A 22282-nucleotide genomic window follows, 5' to 3' on the forward strand; every position below is an offset into this window, starting at 1 on the left:
ATACCATATGAAATGGTTAATAATAGTTATTAAGAAAATGACAAAATGTGGGTCATGGTGTCTAGAGATGGTAATTTTTTTTGTTGGGATAGAATCTCGCAGAATATCTTCTCGTTTGATATGTGATTAAAATATAGTTTTACATTTCAAATTAAAGTGGGATGTGATAAAGATAAAAAATAACTTCTACCTTTATTTGTAGGATGAGAGGGGGATTAATTATAAAATCTCATCTCATCTTGTATATCCTATTAATAATATAATTTTAAAACTAAATTATTAATTATTCTATAATTTTAACTTAAGTAACGTTCAATGTTGAAACCTAAAGGCTAAAATTAAATAATAAAAGTAATATAATTAGAAAGTGAAGAGTCATCTAAAAGTCATAATTGAAATTAAGTTTTTTATATTTTTTATATAAGCTAGTTATTGTCCAAATCTATAACTTTTGAAATGTAAGTATTAATTTTAATGTGCAATGAAAGCAAACAAGTAATTAAAAAATATTATCACAAAATTGTATTCAAACATGCATGTAATCAAAATAAAACTATTATTTAATTATTCTACTTTGTATTTATTTAAGATTTTTGCTATATTAAATTATGATAATCCTTAAAAGAAAAAATATCAAAATTTATTTATTTACATTTAGGACCATTCATGATAATGGGATGAGACGGGATATTTAATGGGGATATATTAAGACAAAATTTTGTCCCAAAAAAATGCCAACCCAATTTTTTTTTTTTTTTTTGGTTTTCTTTTCTTATAACTCATTATTGGTAATAGTTGAAATATAATTTCTTTTAAAAAATATGGACATCTATGCGGGAAAAGGAATGCTTATAAAAGTATTTCTTTCTTACAAAAAAAAAAGTTTGTTTTACAAAATCACTCTGTGCACAAGTGGAATTTATTAACTAAAACTAAGGTGATGATAGATAAGTGAACTCATAAATGTTGAAATTGTGATAAAACTTAAAAAAAATTGTCACAGTGATACCAATTTTAGTTTTTGATGGCTAAATATTTCGTAATAAGTCATTCTAAATTTAATTCATATTAAATATTAGAAAAAATAAATTATGCGATCCTAAGTAAGGTTCACCCGCCACCGATCCACCTAGTTTTATTTATTTGTTATTCATTTTTATATTGAAAAATCTGATTATAAGTTACGATAAACATAATTTAGGAAATCTCTTTCTTTGACAAATAATAAATGTCTTAATAAAAGCAGTACTTATAACGAATGAATTGATTACGTAATAATTTTCATCGACTTATTAATTCGTCTCAATCAGGTCACGGGCGGAAAACATTAATTCGTTAGTTTCAGGTGGTTCGTGCCTTCGTGGCATTTCCTAAAACGAGTAAAAGTAAATAATATCATAAATTTGATACCAACAAAGAAATAATTTGTTTAATTTAGTAAAAAAAAGAGAAAGAAGAGAGCCATAATTAGAAAAAAAATTCGACAAAATAACCTATCCATAATTAGAAAAAAAAATCGACAAAATAACCTATCCATTTATATATTTTTTCAATTTACCTATCATTTAAATTTCGATTTATTTTGAACGAGCCTCACTAATGATTAAATTTATATGAAGTATGATGACACGTTTTTTTGTCAATTTTTGGAATAATTTTATTATTTAACTTATAACAAAATTTAGATAATAAAAAATTAAAAAAAAACATAACTAACAAGCCTGTTATATATGTTAATATGTTATTGTTGCATACATTTTTTTTTTTTGAAAAGCATTGTTGCATACATAAAAGTATGATAACACTTTTTGTTTTTCTCAATTTTGTGAGTATCATTTAATTGAAATGATAAAATCTCTTATGTTAAAAATAAGAGGTCTAGCCTTCTGCTGTTGGAAGAGAGATTATTGGTCTAAATAATGATAAAAAAACTTATTATTTTTTGACTATCTTAACAATTATAATATGTCAAATGACTGTAAGAAATATGATAGTCTATTATTTTATTACTATCTCTTTATAAAACCTATCAATTTATTACATGTTCGTTAGTATAATTTGTTGACCAATTAATTGACTAATAAAATATGAATTTTGCTCTTTATATGCTTTTTTTTTGGTCAAAAAATAGCACACAAAATATTAAAATATTATAAATTCAAAATATAAAGTGGCTAAAAACAATCCCTATAAGCTTATAAATGTAATAGTTAATACCTCTACTTGTGTAGTTTTTCTTTTTTTCAAAGGTAGGATTAATATTTTATTAATTAACTAATTACTAATGGAAATATATTAAAACAATACTTTTTGTAAAGATTTATTAAATAATCAAATAATAATAACCCTAAAAAGAAAAGAAAAGAAAACGAAACTTTGAAGTAACGTCAGGGGAGGTAGTGTAATTCTGGTCAGAAATTTTACCCAAAGTGTTAATAAGTAAAAGTTTAGGGGAGATCTCTAAAAATAACCCTATAGTACAAGAGCAAGCAGTATATACAGCACAGACGATGATGAAGGGAGAGAAAGAAAAAAAAAACACGAGTGGCGGGATTCCTGCATGCAAACGTCTCTGCTTGCCGAGCGGCGATCCTCTAGCCTCTCTTTTCTCTCTCTCTCTCTCACGAGATATCGGAGAGACAACGCAAACCTTCTCACTCTCCTTCATTCATTCATTCATTTGCCTCGCTTTCTTCACATTTTCATTTTTCTTTTTTTCTTTTCCTCTCTCTGTCTCTCTCTCCGCATTATGTCCTCAACATTCATTGTAAGACTCTCTCTCTTATTTCCTGTTTTTTCAATAATTTATTTAATTTTTAAAGTTCATTTAATTTATTATTATTATTATTATTTGTTTGGTTGAATTAAGGATATTTGAGTTAAAATTCGTCGAAGATTTTTTTTTTATAAAAGAAAAAAATAAAGGAAAATGGACAAGAAGAAGTATCCGATTGGAGCGGAGCATTACACGCTGTACGAGGAGGTAGGGCAAGGCGTGAGCGCCTCTGTTCATCGAGCTCTTTGTATTCCTTTCAACGAGATTGTCGCCGTCAAGATTCTTGATTTCGAACGTGACAATAGCGATCTGGTAAATTTACGATGAATTTTGTTTTTGATAAATAAATGTTTTCGAATCAGCTTTACTTTAATGCAATTTAATTGTTATTTATTTATTATTATTATTTTTTTGGTGTTATGGTGACTGGCGACGACTGATACATTTTTTTTTCGAAAATTATATAGCTGTAGCTGACAGTTTGTACGGTGTCGTTTTAGAGAGATTCTGTGGTTTGTGGAATAAAGAGAATGAATTGTCCCTTTTTTTTTATTGTACGTAAAAGTAATGGAAATTGACATAGTAGCATAAAATTTTGTTTGAAAATAACGATAAAAGTTAATTTAAAAATTAAAAAGTCATATCAGACCTTTTTTTTTTTCTTTTTTCTAATTTATTTTTTGGAAAGTATGTAGCGTCTGATACTCTGAGAGCGTAGAATATAGGAAATCACTATTTTCATTTAATTTATTTCAGCTTGCTGCTTGAGATTAATGTGATGGAAGCAGAATTTATAGCTGAAGGTGAAAAGTTATAGCATGAATATTAATTTTCGAAAATTGGTTATAAGCAATTGAAGGTAAGACGGGATTAATTTGAAAATTTTTCAGAAGACTTAAAATTTTTTGAAATGATATACAACAAATTGTGATATTTCTAATTTCTTTGATTGCTTTGTTAAGTATACAAAGATTTGTAGAAGGATTTATTTATGTTTAATGGACATCTTTTTAAAGGACATTTGCTGTTAAAAAGTGAAGTGGCTGTTTAATTAGTTTACCAGACCATTCTGTTTGACACCAGTCTAATTAGCTATTATGGTAGCTCTGGTTTTTGAAAGAGTGAAACTATTGCCTTGGGTGGTGTTCTTGTTTGGCTTTGTTATATTGATATGGATTGGATTTGTTTAAATTTTTATTGGTCAGTAGAGTTCGTATCTATTATTTTGAATGAGTTCAATGAGGAAAATTGAGTTTGGAGATGAAAATTAATGCTATGTTAACTTTTTTATAAACTTTTTGAATTCTATGATTTTAAGTTTCAACTGGCAGGTGTTTCATTGCCCATGTTTAACTGATTTCCCTGTCCAAGAAAATGAATTTTTATGTAAACTGCTATTTGAAGAAATATATAAGTGTTTCCATTTTCATCAGATATTGGAAATTGTATAGCAGAAGCCTTTCTGTAAATCTTAATGTTTGGAATTACCATCAAAAGTTTTAAAATGGGTTCTGGCTTTTTTAATGCATGATTAGTTCATTATCTTGAAGGTTTTGTTGAAGACATTTTTTTTATTTTATCTCCTCAGAGTAACATATCTCGTGAAGCTCAGACAATGATCTTGGTTGACCATCCTAATGTGCTTAAATCACATTGCTCGTTTGTTAGTGACCACAATCTGTGGGTGGTTATGCCGTTTATGTCTGGTGGTTCCTGTCTTCACATACTGAAGGCTGCATATCCAGATGGTTTTGAGGAGGTGGTTATCGCAACAATTCTACGTGAGGTTTTGAAGGGTTTAGACTATCTTCATCATCATGGCCACATACACCGAGATGTCAAAGTGAGCATATGTTTTCTCATTATATCTTGAAGGTTATCCAAGTGAAGATTTGCATGTGCCTCTGTAGCATGCAGGCTATAATGTTTACATTTACCCTTAGTTGCATTATGAGGCATAATTTGAAACTTTTGTGTTAATTTTCTTTGCTGATATGAGTTCTCTTTAATTGCGAGACTTTGTGTTATTCGTTGCTTCTTACGTATACATATATTTATATATGTGTGTCTGCATTCACACCCCACCGGAGATGAAATTTTATCAGAAGATAAGAAGTAAACTTCAAAGATGAATATGGAGATATGACATTGGAGAGGCTTGGTGAACCTGAAAGATAGGAGTCATACTTTTAGGGAAGAGAAAGGAATGACTGTTTCTTTTCTAAGGATGGCGAGTAATGTGTTGTGGGATCTGTGATTTATGAGGTCACTAAATCTCTAGGGTCAAACTTCGGGAAAAGATCACTGCAGCTATTTCTTGCATCCAATGTGTATTATTATCCATACTGCCCATCATTTGCATTATTATCTGAACTACCCTGTCTACCAACCTAAAAATCAACCAAAAATAAAAATGTTCAAATCAAGAATTTGAAAAGTTCGTTTGTCTGCCAGCATAAATATTGGCTAACTGCATATGTCATAATAAAGGGAAAAACCTTGGTAATCATAGGACACAGAGCAAAAGAATCTATAAAAGAACAAGAAGTCTTTACCTCGGCTAGGCTATAAGTCAACAGTCGGACTGAGTGGAGAGGAGGAGAAAATCATAAATCATCCATATACATAGTCAATATGGATACAATTTCTGATCTATTGCAGCATGCTAACACGACTTGCTTGCACAAAAGCTTGATTAATTTATCATGTTGTAAACTCTCTTAGCTTTTATTGGATATAATTGATTTTGCATTCTTTATACATTTGTTAGTTTCTGTTTAGTTATTGGCAATGATTTCCTATTCTCTGTTTCTAATAGTCTGGGAATATCCTCATCGATGTGCGTGGTGCAATCAAGCTAGGAGATTTTGGTGTTTCTGCTTGCCTTTTTGATTCTGGTGATAGACAACGGATGAGGAATACATTTGTGGGAACACCTTGTTGGTGAGCTTTTACTATCAAGTGCTCAAACAGATTTATCAGATACTAACAGTGGCAGAGACTGTATTTTCAAAGTCAGAAACATTTTTGTCAAACACTTAGATGTTAGCCAATTTTATTGTGTTTTCGATAAATAAAAATTTGTTCTCTCTATTTCACAGGATGGCACCTGAGGTTATGGAGCAGTTGCATGGTTATGACTTCAAGTCAGTCTTTTTTTTTTTTTTCCCAAAAGAATTGAATTCACTTCATACTCAGTAGATGGCTTGATGTTGATGTATGTTTGACACTTCCCTGCAGGGCTGATATCTGGTCTTTTGGTATAACCGCATTAGAGCTCGCCCATGGCCATGCTCCTTTCTCAAAATATCCTCCTATGAAGGTGCATATTTTATATAACGTAAATGCTATTCTTAACATTTTTAATGAGAACCCAGCTTATAATAACCTCAAACACATCTAATAATGCTAGGTACTGCTTATGACATTGCAAAATGCGCCCCCTGGCCTTGATTATGAAAGAGATAGGAAATTTTCTAAGGTATGCTCTGAGAAATCAAGCATCATTGACACTTCATTTTTAGTTATATTGCAAAATGCGTTCTTTATACCTTTCCTTTGTCTCTTTCAAGTCTTTTAAGCAGATGATTGCCAGTTGCTTGGTGAAAGATCCTTCAAAAAGGCCTTCAGCAAAAAAGTTGTTAAAACATTCATTTTTCAAGCAAGCTAGGTCAAATGAGTATATAGCACGGACACTTTTGGAGGGGTTGCCTGCTCTTGGTGATCGTATTAAAGCATTGAAGGTTAGCACGTTACTCCCTCTAGTGTAGTTTAATTTGTATGCTGTAGTTATGTCTGCACTATATTCTTATAAGTATTGAGATTTTGAATCACAGAAAAAGGAAGAAGATATGCTTGCACAGAAGAAAATGCCAGATGGGCAGAAAGAGGAAATATCACAGGTTGGACCATTTCTTTCAGTGGAAAATCTAAAATATTTTGATTTTTTTAAAAAAATATGCTCCAGTTCTATATTGTTTCTACCCTTTCATTCACTTTACTGCCGCAATTTCCTTTGGTCAATATTGGATTTTGTTTGCCAGTCTTCCAAACATCTAATTGCCCTTTCAGCATCTATGATTAATTCGAATCAGTTCTGCATCTATGATGAATTTGAATCAAATCTTAAACAAAATAATTTGAGTTGCTTTGAATGACTTTCGATGTTATAACTTTTATTTATTCAATAACGAATTTGACAAATTGTTGTTTTTAGCTATAACATTTTGGACTGGGGATTCTAATTGAGGCTACACCTTGTTCTAAATTGCAACAGAGGAATGTCATCAGGCAATCCTTTGATCTTGCCTGATTCTGGCACTTGCCTCTGTTATATGACTGCAGAAATTGATTGCATCCAACTTAGCTTTATGAGTCTAGAGCCGAGTGCTATCCTGAATTATGGCAAAAGACAGCTTTCCTAGAGAATTATTCTTGCCTTAGTTTGATGACATCTTTCTTATATATAACTAAAACATTTAGGTTGTATCTGGACTGTTTGTATTTAAGGAAATGACCTTTTTTTGGGGGACATTTTTATATGAAACAAGAAGTCTGAATAGTCTATACTAAAATTAGTTCGAATGAGTTGATCCATGCATATCTAAAGTTTGAAGTCATGGTCATTTTGGGTAACTAGAGTGTTTTTGAACATATGAAAATGTTGTATCCCTCATTACAAGATAATGGCTGAGGATATGGTACTTTGGTTGCTTGATCCATGAAAGCGCATCAACTCTAAGTGTGAAAGTCCCCAGTAAAAACATTAGGACGGTTGAAGAGGTGTATAGAAATTTAATGAAAGCGACAGCAGTTTATGTGTCAGGCTTTTACAAAGGGTTGTGCAAGTAATTATTGAGCAGATAAGCTGTTAACCTTTTGTATTTCCCTATTCTTCAGCAATTACGTATTGTTTGAAAATTTTCTTTGATCAAGGAAGAAACAACATGGTTCCTGGTGTTTGCTGTAACTATGGGCTTGAATTGATAAATTTGTCTTGATAGAGTGATTTTGGCGGTTGGTTTAGTACTGTGGTGTTGTAGAAAAAAAGCTTTAACTGTGAAACAATAATTGAAAGTGCTTACTAAATATTACTTTTAGATAGTGATTTCGAAAAAAATAGTAAAGATATTATAAAGTTTTCATCATACAATTAAAATTAAATTATCTTAGCTTCCAATCTATAGCTGTAAGTGTTTACCAAACACTTTAGAGGTGTAAAGGTATAGCTGCCTAACAGCAATTCCTAATGCACCTTGGGTTTGGCTGCAATTTCGTATTTCTTCCTAAAGTATCATGCTTAGCAATACCTAGTAGCTACAATTAACATGTTCTTATGGTTATATCTAGAATGAATATAAGCGAGGGATTAGTGGCTGGAATTTCAATCTTGAAGATGTGAAGGCTCAGGCTTCCCTGGTATATGACAAAGGTCCATTTTCTTTGTGAATAATTTTGGCAGTGATGTGTTTTTAGAAATTGATATCACCATTCTCTATCAGATCCAAGATGAGGACATGATATCTGAGAGCAATCATGGAGGGAGCTCGAGTACTTTGTCTTCCCTTGAAATGCAAGGAAAGCAATCAGAATGCCAAGTCACAGTTCTGGTATATCATTGGATTTGGTGCTTTGTAGTGGGTGATAGGCCTTTTATTATTATTTTATTTATTTCTGAATTTTCTTCAGTTTCTTTATGTTTAGTAACGATTTGGAATTTCACAGGATGATAATGATCTGATGCAGAATCAGTTGCCTCCTCATATACTCGTTGAGTCTACAATGAATATTACAAAGTATATACTTTTGACATAACTTTCTTACATTTGACAGTTACATATATTTTTCATTGTTGATTTATTTACAGAAAGTCAGCATAATAAAGAAGAGCAGTGCTTGTGCTAGGAGAAAGTTGAATGATTATATTTTACATCTGAGTATGTTAGGTCCTTGCCGGAGCTAAGGCTTCGTCTAGTTGACCTAATCTAATTGAATGTAGTTAAAGTAATGTTTTATTTTGCAGACTTAGGTGTGATAAATCTGATGATGATTCAAGTGTTGCTAGTCCATGTTTTGAGCAATACACTCAACTGAGTTCTCCCTGTCATGATGATCGCAATCAGAATAATCCAAGTGAAAAACCTTCTTTAGAAGGTACTGCTATTCCTTCTCATCAAAGAGCAGGAAGCACCGCATTATCGGAAAGTATTATTGCTCCTGTTAACAAAGAGAGGTTTGCCACTTGATGATCTATGTATTTATTTCAAACATTTTGTTAGTTAAAATGGTTTTCTTAGACTGCCTGGAGGTTTTCATGTCACATTATATTGCTTGGGGAAGGCAAGAAGCTACTTGCCATAGCACTACTTGACAAAGTATTTGGTCTTGTATAAACATAATTATAAGTGCCAATTTCCTATGCTATTTTTCATTTTTATCTTTATCATCAATAAGAGATCTAAAAAATTGACTAAGCGACATTCATATTTATTTAGAAATAGTGTAACATGCATTCATCTCATGAAAATTTAGAAAAAGTGGGGTGAAAAAAAAGCCTCACCTATCTAATATCTAAAAGGAAACTATGGCAAGTACACTTGCCTTTACTCTAGTTTTGTTGTATATGTTACAAAGCTATTTCTGTTGTCTGTTGGGGCTTCACCTTCTAGTAAATTTCATAGTTCTTATGAGGATTTTGTGGCTGTTTCATGTATGTTCTTTATTATTGCTTTGATTATTTTTAATGCGTTTAATCTAGTATTTTTCCTCTGGTCAGAGGTAGCCTGCACCTCTCTTTATATCTTCTTTTTCTGGATTAACAAATTAGTCTGTTTCCTATCAAATAGATACTTGATAGTAGGGGTAGGCATTTGGTTCGGTTCAGTCCGAACCGAACCAAACCAAACCATATTATGACAATTTGGTTCGGTTTGGTTCGTAGTAAAAAACTAAATGGTTCAGAAATTCTGAACCATTTGGTTTTTTATTTGGTTCGGTTCAAAACCGAACTAAATTACCGAATCAAATGGTTCAAGAAAAAATTAAAATTAAAATTAAAATTAAAAAATAGTTCATAATTTATCTTTTTTATTTTTGTTTGTTAATTAATACATGATATTATATATATCATAGCATACACTTTATTTTATTATTGAACTTTGTTATTTTAATTTATTATTGTTAGATTTAATTATATTGGTTATTATTTATGGATTTCTAGATTGTTTTTGGAATTTATTATGTTAATTTACTATTGTTAAATTTTATTATGTTGTTTATTGTTTGCTAATTTATAGACTCAAGATTATTGTTGTATTAATAGTGTATTATTATATTATATTTTTTTATTGAATAATGAATATATAGGATAAAATCAAACCGAACCGAACCGAACCAAATTATAGAACCAAACCGAACCAAATTAATTTGGTTTGGTTCGGTTCGGTTCTATAATTTGGTTCGCATTTGGTTCATAAATTCAAGAACCATTTGGTTTCAGTTTGGTTCGGTTCAGGGGCTGAACCGAACCAAACTGAATAGTGCCCACCCCTACTTGATAGAATGTATGCTGATAGAAGTGTTTTGTTATGTTTGTGGAATTTATAGTGATAAGTTGCAAAATCAGCTTCAAAATAATTCATGTTGTGATGGAGCAACAACTGCTTCAGCAGGGGATGATGCAGCTAGTGAAATTCCTTCAAAAGTGTCTAAATCATCAGGCAAGTCCTCGTATCTTTATTCTATTCAAGCTTCTTCTTTTTAAGGCATGTAGATTCGTTGATTTCTAAGTTGATTGCCATTGATCACTTTGCTCTTGATATTTCAAGGAAATCTCTGCTTTTCTATCTAATTTAAGTGTCACTGTGGCAGCAAACAGTGATGAACTTGATGAGAAAGCAAAGCCACCAGTTATTCAGCAAAAGGGACGTTTTAAGGTTACATCTGAGAATGTATGCTTGGAAAAGGTGACTTAGATTCTGATCCTGATGCCTTCTTCTCTTATTCGGACTGGACATCAATTGATCTTTTTTTTTTTTTTTCCCCCAGGTGGTTCCTCCTACACTACAAAAGAGCCACAGCATGCAGGTTCGTAGTTCTGAGGTCAGCACGTATGTGCCAAAATATTTATTAACTCTTTTTTTTTTTTTTTTTGAAATTTCTTGAGAGCTTGATCATAGATAGTCAATTCTCTTTTAGTAAATTTGTGAGATAAACATACATTTTGCATCAACATTTTCTTTTCCTCCCTTCTCTCCTTGGAATGGAATATATACCAGGACTAAAAGAGTGGTTAGTCGTGGTCATTTGTTTATGGATGACATGCTAGTTAATTGCGTACATCAAACAAGATATACTGAATAACTGTGTGGTTATTTCTCTTTACCTTGAACATTAAGGGTTGTTTGTTTTTTTGACTTGATGACTTAATGACTTAATTGGCTTAGTTACAATCAGTTAAGTCATTAAGTCCGTTTGTTTTTTTAACTTAATGAAAATTTTCAATCATTAAGTCATTGGGCCAATTTTTTTTAGCTTTTTACTTAATTTAAAAAGTCTGAAATATCATTAAAAGATATTCTTCGAAATATCCTTATCTAATTAATTAATTTTCATCCTTACCCAAATAAAATTTAATAATTAACATTATTACCTATCTCTATAACTTGTGATATAATAGAGTGGTAGACTGCTATTGTTTTTATCTTTTTATTTTCTTCAAATTAGCATTATTTATCTTCATAATCTTTTGTGAATATTTTTCATATAAAAACATCATGAATTACAATAATATTGATTAACAGACATCAATTTAGGATACAAAGTGTTGTATTCAATTGAACATGATTTATGATATAATAATATATTATCGTATTTAAGTTCTTTGAGATTATTATTTATTTGTCATTTATAATCTAAAAGGGCACAAATGTACAAATACTAGTTTTTAGATTTTTTTAAGTTAAAAAAAAAACAACTTAATATTTATTTTCAGCAATTCAAAAAAAAAATATCATTCAGATTCAGACATTTAGTTCAATTTAGAATTCACACTAATTTAGGTCTATTGAGATTTCAGACAAAAAGTAAATGCCACCTAAATAACGGGATCTCTCTTATTTTTGAAGTTGCTTCAACTTATGCTGTATTTCCATGTCTAAATGTCGACAATTCGGACTACGAAAACTTATATATTTTTTTTTAAATTTTCAAACTGCCTTACCTAGAGAAAGGAATGCATAAACACAGATTTAGAGAAAGGAATGCATAAACACAGATTTAGAGAAAGGAATGCATAAACACAGATTTAGGTTTATATGCAACATTGCTAGAAAATCCTTAAGAAGGTTTCCCTGAAAACATTTTAACAGGGGGAATTCTCTCTTTTCTTGCTTCCTCCACCATTATGTTCACTGTGTCCTTGTTCTTTTACAAATGAATATACAAGTGGGTGTAAGCATCTTGTTGGCATTGTCTGCTTCAGTGCATTAGGATTTTGTCCCACATTTTCTTTTCTAGGTGAGGTTTCTCACAAAACTTTCCTTTCATGGAAAGGCTTCTAATGCACCTGCAGGTTTGATTCCAGTCAGTTGCATCACCTTCTAGTTCTTTCCTTTTAAATATTGGGAGAACTAAGTTTTCTATCCAATCAGTACAAAAAGTGAATACATTCAACCATGTCAAGCGTGTCTAGGAGAAATGCTTTAAGCATGTTCTAGGAAAACGAAGTCTCTATCCATCTATGATTGTTAATAGATGATCTATATAATTTATCTATTTACTGATTGTCTTATAGCAAGTTATGGGTTGTGTAGGTCCTTTCCCAATCTCCTGCAATATCTTCACCAGTACCATCTGATACTGTGCTATCAAATCTTTCTGGCAATTCTCTCTTCCCAATGTTGTGTAATGTTTTACAGACAAATATTCTTCAAAGGGTATGATTTAGCCATGTAGCTTTAAACTTTATGCATATTTATGGCTTCTGAAGTTTCATTTTTCTTTTTTGCCATGTTGTTCTCAACAGGAGAGTATTCTGAATCTGATGAAGCAAGTCTCTGTTGGAGACTGTACAGGTGCAAGCCATAAATGCTCCTCAGATTTTTCTCCTTTTTGTTCAAATGAGATGATCTTACCTTGTTTTTCTTGTCACTCAGCTAACCGTTTGGTTGATGGAGGTGGCACACCAGCAAATACGGTTACCACAGAGAAATCTTTGGTATGTAACTGCTCGACTTTCTGGTTTTGTTGATTTAGCTTTTCTCCTAACCCATCTTCATGTGACTTCAATATTCTTCCTTGCGTTTAAACCCTTCTAACATAAGAAGTCCCTGAATATGTCATCAAATAATGGAATAATTTGAAAACCAATATGTATTTTAATTGGAAGCTTGGGCTTCAAGTATGCACGTATTCAAATTCTTAGTTGGGTAAATATTTAGCTAAATTGATTTGGGGTACATGTGCTGCTATCAGCTATAAAATTAAAATAGGAAGAATCTGTAGCTTATTGGAAAAGTCAAGAGTTTCAGGTTTATGCCAAGGTAAATACTGAACCAATGAATGTCTGTGGTTCTTCTGGCTAAAACATACGGATATTATGGAACTTAATAAAGGGATATTCTCAATTGTTCTTAAAATTGCGGGCAAAAATAACAATGCAATGTAATTATCAAAGTCAGCAGATAGGAATGAGTGTTATGTACTCGAATTTAGGGCAATGATGTTGTTTAGTCATACTTGGACACTGCCCCAAAGTTCAGACCTGTGTAATATCATCTGGGTTTGTTTGGCACATGGAATAGAGCATCTTTGTGCCTGAAAGACTGGGCGGTTAGGATACTTTTGGGACATAAACAAAGTTTTTGTTCAGAAAGCTCATTATAGAAGGTTACACTCACTGATGATAGTGCCCTTTTGCTTCTAATTTATATCGATTATGGATATGCAATAATTCAAACCGCATTAGATTCAGTTCCCCCTTTCTAATTCTCTACTGAGATCTTGTAAACGTAGAACTTACATGAATAAACTCAGTTACTTTTTATTGGTATGTAATTTGAAGTTAGTAAACAATTTATTTCATATTATTGCAGCTAGAAGCAGCTCATGACAGGGAGAAGGATTTGCTTCACGAAATAACTGATTTGCAATGGAGGTAAAATTTGATGTAATGTACATGCACAAACATATATGCTTTATCAAGCACAGACAAGCACAGACACAAAGGGTACTTTCAAAGTGCTAACCTGCAGAATATTGGCTTGCCATATTTAGGCTCATGTGTGCCCAAGACGAGCTCCAAAAGTATAAAACAGAAAATCCTCAGGTTACTTTTTGACACACTTGCCCTTTTACTCATTCTGGCTTCTAAATGTAGATTCTAACATATCATTTTCAGGTATGATACTGTTTCAAACCGCTACCTCAATCATCGTAGATCAAATTATTAAGTTTTATGATAATGACGGAAGTAAAGTAAAAAAAAAAAAAAAGGGTTCAAGAGACATCAGTAGCGGATTGTTATTTGTATAATAGGTTTGTATCAATTTGTAGTAGGAGTAAGGAAATTAATGATTAGTGATCCCCGCGAGGTGCGCGCATATTCTTTCACGATACTATTACTGTACATGAATTTTATATTGTATTGTCTAGCTCAGGAATTTGTAAATGTACTTATAACTTAAAGAAGGCATATTTTTTGCTTGCCTGTGATGCAATATAATTTTTATTTTGGGATATTATCATTTTCCCACCAAAATTATTCGACACATTATGTCAGTACTACGGTTTGGTAAAGACATCATTTTACTACTAAATGTTTAAATTGTTAGTATTTTTCCACCATTTCATTAAAACTTAGTTAATATTTAACGGAAAATGCATAAAAAATCAATTTTACCCCTAGAGCGTAAAAGATGATTTTATCCTTTAAAAAGAAAGAACAATAAAAGACGATTTAATTACAAAATTACTCCCAAAAGAGGACATTGCTGCGAGAGTGAGAGAGATATGGGTCAATGACAGTGAGCGAGAGAGGGCGGAGATGGAATAAGAAACGAGAGAGGGGGTTGATTTCGATTTCTAGGGCTTTCATGTCCAAATTGCTTGTTTTTTTACAATTGCAAAACACAACGTTTTGACTTAGCATGAGATGTTCAAAATGCCCTTATGATGTCAACATAATTTTTATTTAGTTAACGAAATGGTGGGAAAATACTAACAGTTTAAACATTTAGTGGTAAAATGATGTTTTTACTAAACTGTAGTACTGACATGATGTGTAAGAATAACTTTGGTGGGAAAATGATAATATCCTTTTTTATTTTTTATTTATATAATTTAAACCTGTTTAAATATATAATTTGAATGCATCGCACAGAATAATTATTATATTGCTTTTTTTATTTACTTTAAATGTGATTAGTTTTACGGTCTTTGGATTTTGATCTTAGTCAATTTTGATGTGAATGTGATTCCATGGAAAGAATAGTTCAAAAAGAGTATCGTCTCATATGTGGTTCATATTTTTACAACTCCTCTTTATGCATAATCAATTCACACGTTTATACATACATCATGTTGAGCTCCTTTTCTATCAGTTTGAGGCGGCTTTTTGGATGATTTCATACTACGCAATAGCAAAGGCTCATAAAAAGAGGGATCATCCTGGCTATAGTTTATTACGGTGCTATCAGTTGCACCGATTAACTGTAATAAATTTTTCGTTGTTTGTTGGTAACAATTTTAATTTTGCAGTCACTACATCAGCATTATATGTAACGTTTTTTTCGTGATAGACAAGTAGAATATTTATAAACTGCATTATTAATAACAAATAGTTATTACCGATAACGCCAAAAGGGTGCAAATACAAGAGCAACTGATACTCATTCACTTGCTTGAAATTTCCCACGATAGGCTCCACCGCAGCCGTACACATGGCTATAAATTGCTTGAGATATACCATTCTTAATACAATGTATGTATCTATTATTATTATTATTTTTTCTCTGAAGTTGTTACAATCCACATATATAATAAAATTTGTGGTCTATTAAGAGTTGAAATTCATTTATTTATATCACCGTCTAAAGATCCATCAAGAATAGTTAAGAAATATGCGAATTTTATGCCATTATACTATTGAATTATATGTCTTAATAACCTTTTCGGATTATAACAAAATTCAAAATCTTGAATTGGAACATTTCTAGTGTATATGCATGTGTGCGTGAGATAATTGTAGCGTTTAGACCTCTAAAAATATATATTTCGAAATAAGGACATATTTTGTCCATTTATATCAAGTAGGTCTAGTAATTGATAACCCTATGAAAATGACCAAATTATCCTTATAATATTTAGTTTTGAGTTCACCGTCACAATGGATAAGCATGTAACTCCACCATTGGATATTAGATTTTCAGAGTGTGTGTGTATATATATGTATATATACATGTATGTATGTATGTATATGTGTGTATATATATATAAACCACTAGGGATTTGGAACCTACTCAATTCAGAGGGAGAAACTATGTCCTTACTTAAGATACTATTATAAAAAAAAAATAAAAAAGACATGGATTTTATTTGCCAGTAAATCTAACTTGTGCATTTGCAAAATTTTCCTGTTGTAATTAACCACATACGTTGATTTTATTTTTTTTTTAGCATTAATGAATAATTATCTGATAATTAATTGGAATATTTGAACTGCTGGGATTGGTGGGCCGGCATGATCTTCGGGCCACCGATGAAGGGATGATTTTGAAAAGGAATTATGAATTGGAAATTGTCTGTCATATATATATATACATAGAGCTTTAAGATAATTGGAAGAATAAAAAAAAAAAAAAGATACTCAACTTATTTTGTTTCCTTAATAATATTATCAAAATTCCAGGATTTAAATTAGTGGTTTGAATAAAGACAATTCTAAAGATCTCTCAGAATTTTTTTATCCACATTTCCTTTTTGCAATGGATTGCAAAATCCTTCGCACGAAGCTCTATTAAATTTAGCAGCATGCATGTGAAGTACCTGTAAATGATTCAATGCATGAAGAAGAAACTTGATGGTTACAATACTTCACCACAAATTGCATGCAAGCTATATATTTTGAGTCATATATAGCTTGCATGCAAACAATAACTTCACCTTCCACGAAATTAATTAAGGTTTCTTTTACTTCTTTCAGTGGGACACAAAGAGCACAATGTCTCATTCTCGATATTGGTTTATCTAATCTATTCTAAAATTTTTCCTCTAAGTTGTTTTGGGTGTTCTCTCTCTTTTCTACTTTCCTAGACATATATATATATATATATAGTAGTTTTTTTGTTAGGGATTTTAAAATGCGGGAAAGTCTGGAAAAACTTTAAAACTGCACGACTTTAAAGGCTTGTAGTTTTAAGCGTTTAAAACCATACGGTTTTAAAGGTTTCCCGCACTTTAAAATTCCGAACTGGAACATTTTTTTTTCTCTCTCTCTCTCTCTATATATAGATATATAAAACAATTGATTCTAACTTGTCCTCACTAGCAGCTATCTTACCAAGAACTCTAAACCCCGTTAAAATGGCTGAACTAATGGACTACAAAGAGACCATTTCAACCAAGTCCATACCCCTCTTATTCATATTAATACTATCCTTCATTAGACAAATAAAGCTACATGTATGTGCCAACAAACTAGTTTGTAGTGCCTTGCCTCCAAAAAGATAAATAACACTCCTCATTGTCAATATTTCTACCTTCTTAAGATGTTTTTCTTCCATAGTTTAAAACCCACTTTAACATAGTAGCAGTAACCATATAAAAGGCTACAAAACCTAATGAAGTGACTATAGATAAGAAATCATAATCTCATCTACTTAAGTAAAATCATAACCCTTAGCTAAACAATTGAAATAGTCATTATAGTAATATGACACTGAAAAACTAACCCATGAGATCACCCATTTCCATAATATTTCTACATTCTTAGCTTAGAGACGACGCCACTACTAACATGTTGTCTAGGGCAGTAAAAAGAAAGCAGAAAATAATATGTAATATGTAATGTGCCTTTCTGCATATATTAGGGTTTAAGGTCTAACTTTTTACTATGGCTGGGTGACTTGACATATGATGGTGCATGAGATAACTTAGGGGTGTTATAGCCTCGACTGTATATGGTAGGGTAAGGTAGGCTACGTACCTGGGGTTAGGGATGGCAATTTTCGGGTCCGGGTTTGGCCGTTCCAGATCCGAACCCGAACACAAATTTCTCATTACCGGACCCGCATCGAATCTGATTTTTTTCAATCTGGGTCCGATTCGGATTCAACCCGAAAAATTCGGGTTTCAGGATTTCGGGTTTTGAACCCGGATTGCTTTACTTAAGTTGCTGACTTGCTGGAAAAAGGAAAACAAAAAGAACACAAACATCATAACCAGATTGCTTTAGTTTAGTTCAACAAAATTTCAAATACAAAACATATAACTTATCCAGGTTCTAAAACAAATACAACACAATATAGATTCTAAAATTCAAAGTTTTAAAGTAATAAACATCCACAAATACAAATCCATAACATAATTCTACAATTTAAAGTTCAAATTTCAAACCATTAGTGTTAAAGACTAAACTCTGAATCGTCTACTTCATTTGACTGTTGCTTACTCATCCAACTTTCATCAATCAAATGCTCAGCATAAAGTATTGCTTCCTCTGGAATTCCATCTACAAAAAATGTGTAAATCATAAACATAATGAACAAGACAACTAATTAGTGATAAATTGATAATACGAACAATACAACAAATAATTTGATTCTAATAAATAATTTTTTCATACTTTTAGGTTTTGTTCAAGTCAAAACCAATTTTGAGTACACATCAATGCCTCCACTGTGGATGGGTGAAGTCTACTGCGATGAGGGCTCAAATGTTTACCTCCAGTGCTAAAAGCGGACTCTGAAGCAACTGTTGATATAGGAATGGCCAAAAAGTCCCTTGCGATCTTTGCAAGTATAGGATATTTGTCTTGATTATCTTTCCACCATGACAAAATGTCAAATTGACTAGTTGAAGGCAAAGTACTCTCCTCAAGATAAATCTCTAATTCTGATTTGGAATGAGTATTCTGTGTGTTTTCATTTCTAAATAATGCCCACTTATCAGTCATTTCATCCAAATCTAAGTCCAACATAATAGAATCCCCTCCTGTAGCAGCTTGAGAATTAGCACCATTAAACCCCCCCCCCCCACTTGAATTTGATAGATACTTTACTTTATACTCATGCACTAAATCAACAAATAACTTACGCACTCTTTCAAATTTGGATTCAACTTTTTTCCCATATATTTTAGGAAATAAAAAGTTAATTAGTAACATTTTACGCCTAAGATTTAACATAGTCCCCACTGCAAGAACTTTATGAATAACATCCCAATACTTTTCATACTTCGCAATCATCCTAGTGGCCATATTTTTTATCCCCTCAATTGGTGATTGAAACCATGCATTCATTGACAATCTAATTTCACAAATCTTGGCGAAAGATAAATTAGATGTCGGATATCGTGTCCCCGAAAAAAGTTCTATCAACTTATAAAAGCTTTTTAGATACTCACACATAAGCTTTGACAAATTCCACTCTGACTCACTAGGTAAAGATGTATAATTTCTCTCACGTTCCTTTAAATGATCAAATACATATTTATACAATAATGCAATACTAAGCATCAAGTAAGTGGAGTTCCATCTAATTTTACAATCAAGTACCAAGTTTTTGGTTTCCTTAATACCTAATTGTTTTTTTGCATTCTCAAAATTTTCAACTAGCTGGTGTTGTTGTCTAATAATGAACATTATCTCTAATTTTCTCAACTCCCTTTTGTATCACAGATAAACCATCTCTAGGTCATGTCAATATATAAGCACAACAACGCATATGAAAGAATTTGCCACCCATAATCATTAAGTTAGTAGAAAATTTCCCCAACAACAAGGCAATCATAAAATCATTTGTAGCACAATTATCAGCAGTTATAGTGGACAACTTTCTATCTATATTCCAATCCATCAAACAATCATATAACTCATTACACATTACCTCAGCACTATGTGGAGCTAGCACATATATAAACCTAACAATGTGAAAAAATAATTAAAATAATTAGACAAGACATTAATTTATGTTTAAACAAAATTTTTTTTTCAAGAATATTACCTCATAATACGACTTCGCAACACCCATGAGCTATCAATGTAATGTGCCGTAATAACCATGTATCCTTTTTTTGTTACTAGTAGTCTACATATTTGTAGTAATTGCGATTCTACTCTCACAAGCTTCCAAAATACCCATTGTCTTTTTCTTTTCAACATCATAAAGCTTTAAAATTTCAGCTTTGATGATGTTTCTATTAATAGTCTCAATAGAAGGTTGGAGTAGCTTCAAAAAGTCATAAAACCCAACGTACTCAACAAATGCCAAGGGGAGCTCATGTAGTACAATCATTCTAGCCACAAAAAGCTTTACTGTAACTATATCTCATTTTGATTTAGAACTACAATTACTAAGTGAAATGGTTTCATCACCTTTAGAAGAAAAAGATAGGTGCATTTGATGTACATTCTTGAATGACCTTCTAGGACAACGTTTAGCATGGTTTATTAAGTGATTAGTACCCCTCAAATAATGTCCTTGCATAACTAACCCATAATAATTGCAAATCGCCTGAACTTCCTCACTCAACTTAACTTTTTTGAAATGATTCCAAGCATCAGAAACTACTCTACCACCACCACCTCATTTTTGTGAAGTGACATGATTAGTATCATCCCTACGACCACGACTACTCCCTTGAACTGCTGCTGTTGAATTTGGTTCTAATTCAACAGTTGTATTATTATTATTTTCTGATTCTGTCCTAACTCTCACACAAACACTTTCATCACTTTTTTCACATGCATCCAAGTCGATTATTTGTTCATTTTCCATATCAATTTTTCACTCTACAAAAATTATGTCAAGACATAATTAATTCCAGCAACTTCTTCCAATTTATATGCTATGTTTAACCGTAAAAGCTATAAATATTTTAGAGATACCATTTCTATTCTATTAACAACAACAATAAAAATTAATTCAAAAATAAATAAACTATAAATAATAAAATTGAAGCATAACATAGTATAGATATTAAAAATCATAGAGTTTAGCTATTAAAGTAACAAAGTATGGATATTAAAACTGCAAACAGAGCAAAACATAACATAAATTGCAAACACAGTCTAATTAAATTGTGAAGACAGTATAATCAGAGCATTACAACACATAAATTACAAAGACAATATAATTAAATTCCAAAGAGAGTATAATCAGAGCATAACAGCACGTAAATTGTAAAGACAAGATAATTAAATTGCAAAGAGGGAATAATCAAAGCGTAATAAAGCATCAATTGTAAAGAGAAAAGACGAGACTCACAAATATTCACAGCGGTAGCTTAAGTATATGCTGATGAACACAGAACACAGCCGCGATATCCACCCCCTTTTGCCGGTCGCGACAGAGTGAGAGATGAGATGAGTGATGCTGATGCTGATGAGTGATGAAACGAACACAACTGCACAGTGAAGGTGATAACAGCCACGCTACAAAGGATCTGGTATGAAGAAGAGAAATTACAAGAGAGTTGAAGAGAGAGTGAGAGAGATTGAGAGAAGAACGGATGAGAGAATGAGCGAAGAGAAATTGCAGTAGAGTTGAAGAGAGTGAAAGATCGAGAGAAGAATGAGTGAGAGTTTGAGAGAGATTGACAAAGGAACGAATGAGAGATTGAGAGGGCTAAGGTTTTTTTTAAAATTTTTCTATTTATATTTAATAATTTCTAAAAAAATTAATATTAAAATAAATAATATCAGGATCTGGGTTCGAGTTCACCTGAACCCGGATTCGGACCGAAAATATGCGGGTTTTGAAAAACTGATCTGGATTCCGCATAAAAATTGTTTTGGTGCGGGTTGAACCCGGACCGAATTTTTCGGGTTTAGTCCGGGTTTGGTTGCCATCCCTACCCGGGGTACCTTTGGTTGACCTCCATTTCCCTAGGCTTCTCTTTACTTTTCATGACCTTCACCTTGTCTTCCAACCTCTTAAGTGGCATTTTTTGTCCTGTCAATTTGTTACAAAGCTCCAGAGTAGCTTCTCTATATGATAAAAAGCAATGTCTGCTAGTGACCATGTGCGTCGGTCTGCAACAATTCTTATTGGAAATAGCTTACATAATCGGCTAGAGATTCTTACTTTGCTTGTTTGATAAAAACAAGTTTGGAAAATGCCTTATATTTAGAGGAAACATAATAAAATTCATGAACAAATTCCATTAACAACTGGTTTAACGAGAATACGCTGCCTGGCTTCAAAGATCTAAAGCGTGACTTGCCAGGTTATGTGAGGGTGTGTGAGAGCATTTTACACATAGCGTTCTCCTCAATATCTTTAATAAGCA

At 31.9% G+C, this 22282-nt stretch overlaps 1 protein-coding gene across 2 annotated transcripts; it reads left to right on the forward strand.

Moving 5' to 3' along the window:
* The first annotated feature begins 2550 nt into the window (after positions 1-2550).
* LOC18037505 (serine/threonine-protein kinase BLUS1) lies at positions 2551-14461 on the forward strand. Of its 2 annotated transcripts, none has more exons than XM_024180010.1 (22): positions 2551-2767; positions 2870-3088; positions 4365-4619; positions 5595-5719; positions 5878-5922; positions 6017-6098; positions 6189-6257; positions 6349-6519; positions 6613-6678; positions 8126-8194; positions 8278-8385; positions 8501-8571; positions 8799-9008; positions 10382-10494; positions 10646-10740; positions 10823-10876; positions 12589-12711; positions 12801-12849; positions 12931-12992; positions 13870-13931; positions 14051-14102; positions 14175-14461. In XM_024180010.1, the coding sequence occupies exons 2-22, from the start codon at positions 2930-2932 to the stop codon at positions 14178-14180; spliced, it is 2046 nt and encodes a 681-aa protein (XP_024035778.1). In that variant the 5' UTR covers positions 2551-2767; positions 2870-2929; the 3' UTR covers positions 14181-14461. The 2 variants fall into 2 exon arrangements, with proteins under 2 accessions (XP_024035778.1, XP_024035779.1); XM_024180011.1 differs by having other exon boundaries at positions 10823-10861.
* Positions 14462-22282: the final 7821 nt, after the last annotated feature.

This window comes from Citrus clementina, unplaced genomic scaffold (genome assembly GCF_000493195.1).
Source record: "Citrus clementina cultivar Clemenules unplaced genomic scaffold, Citrus_clementina_v1.0 scaffold_7, whole genome shotgun sequence".
Classification (NCBI taxonomy): Eukaryota; Viridiplantae; Streptophyta; class Magnoliopsida; order Sapindales; family Rutaceae; genus Citrus; species Citrus x clementina.

Coding starts and splice junctions, on each gene's coding strand:
- LOC18037505 (XM_024180010.1), top strand. CDS start 2,930: ATGGACAAGAAGAAGTATCCGATTGGAGCGGAGCATTACACGCTGTAC. Junction 10,877..12,588: donor TGCAGGTTCGTAGTTCTGAG/GTCAGCACGTAT, acceptor TGGGTTGTGTAG/GTCCTTTCCCAATCTCCTGC. Junction 12,712..12,800: donor AGACAAATATTCTTCAAAGG/GTATGATTTAGC, acceptor TGTTCTCAACAG/GAGAGTATTCTGAATCTGAT.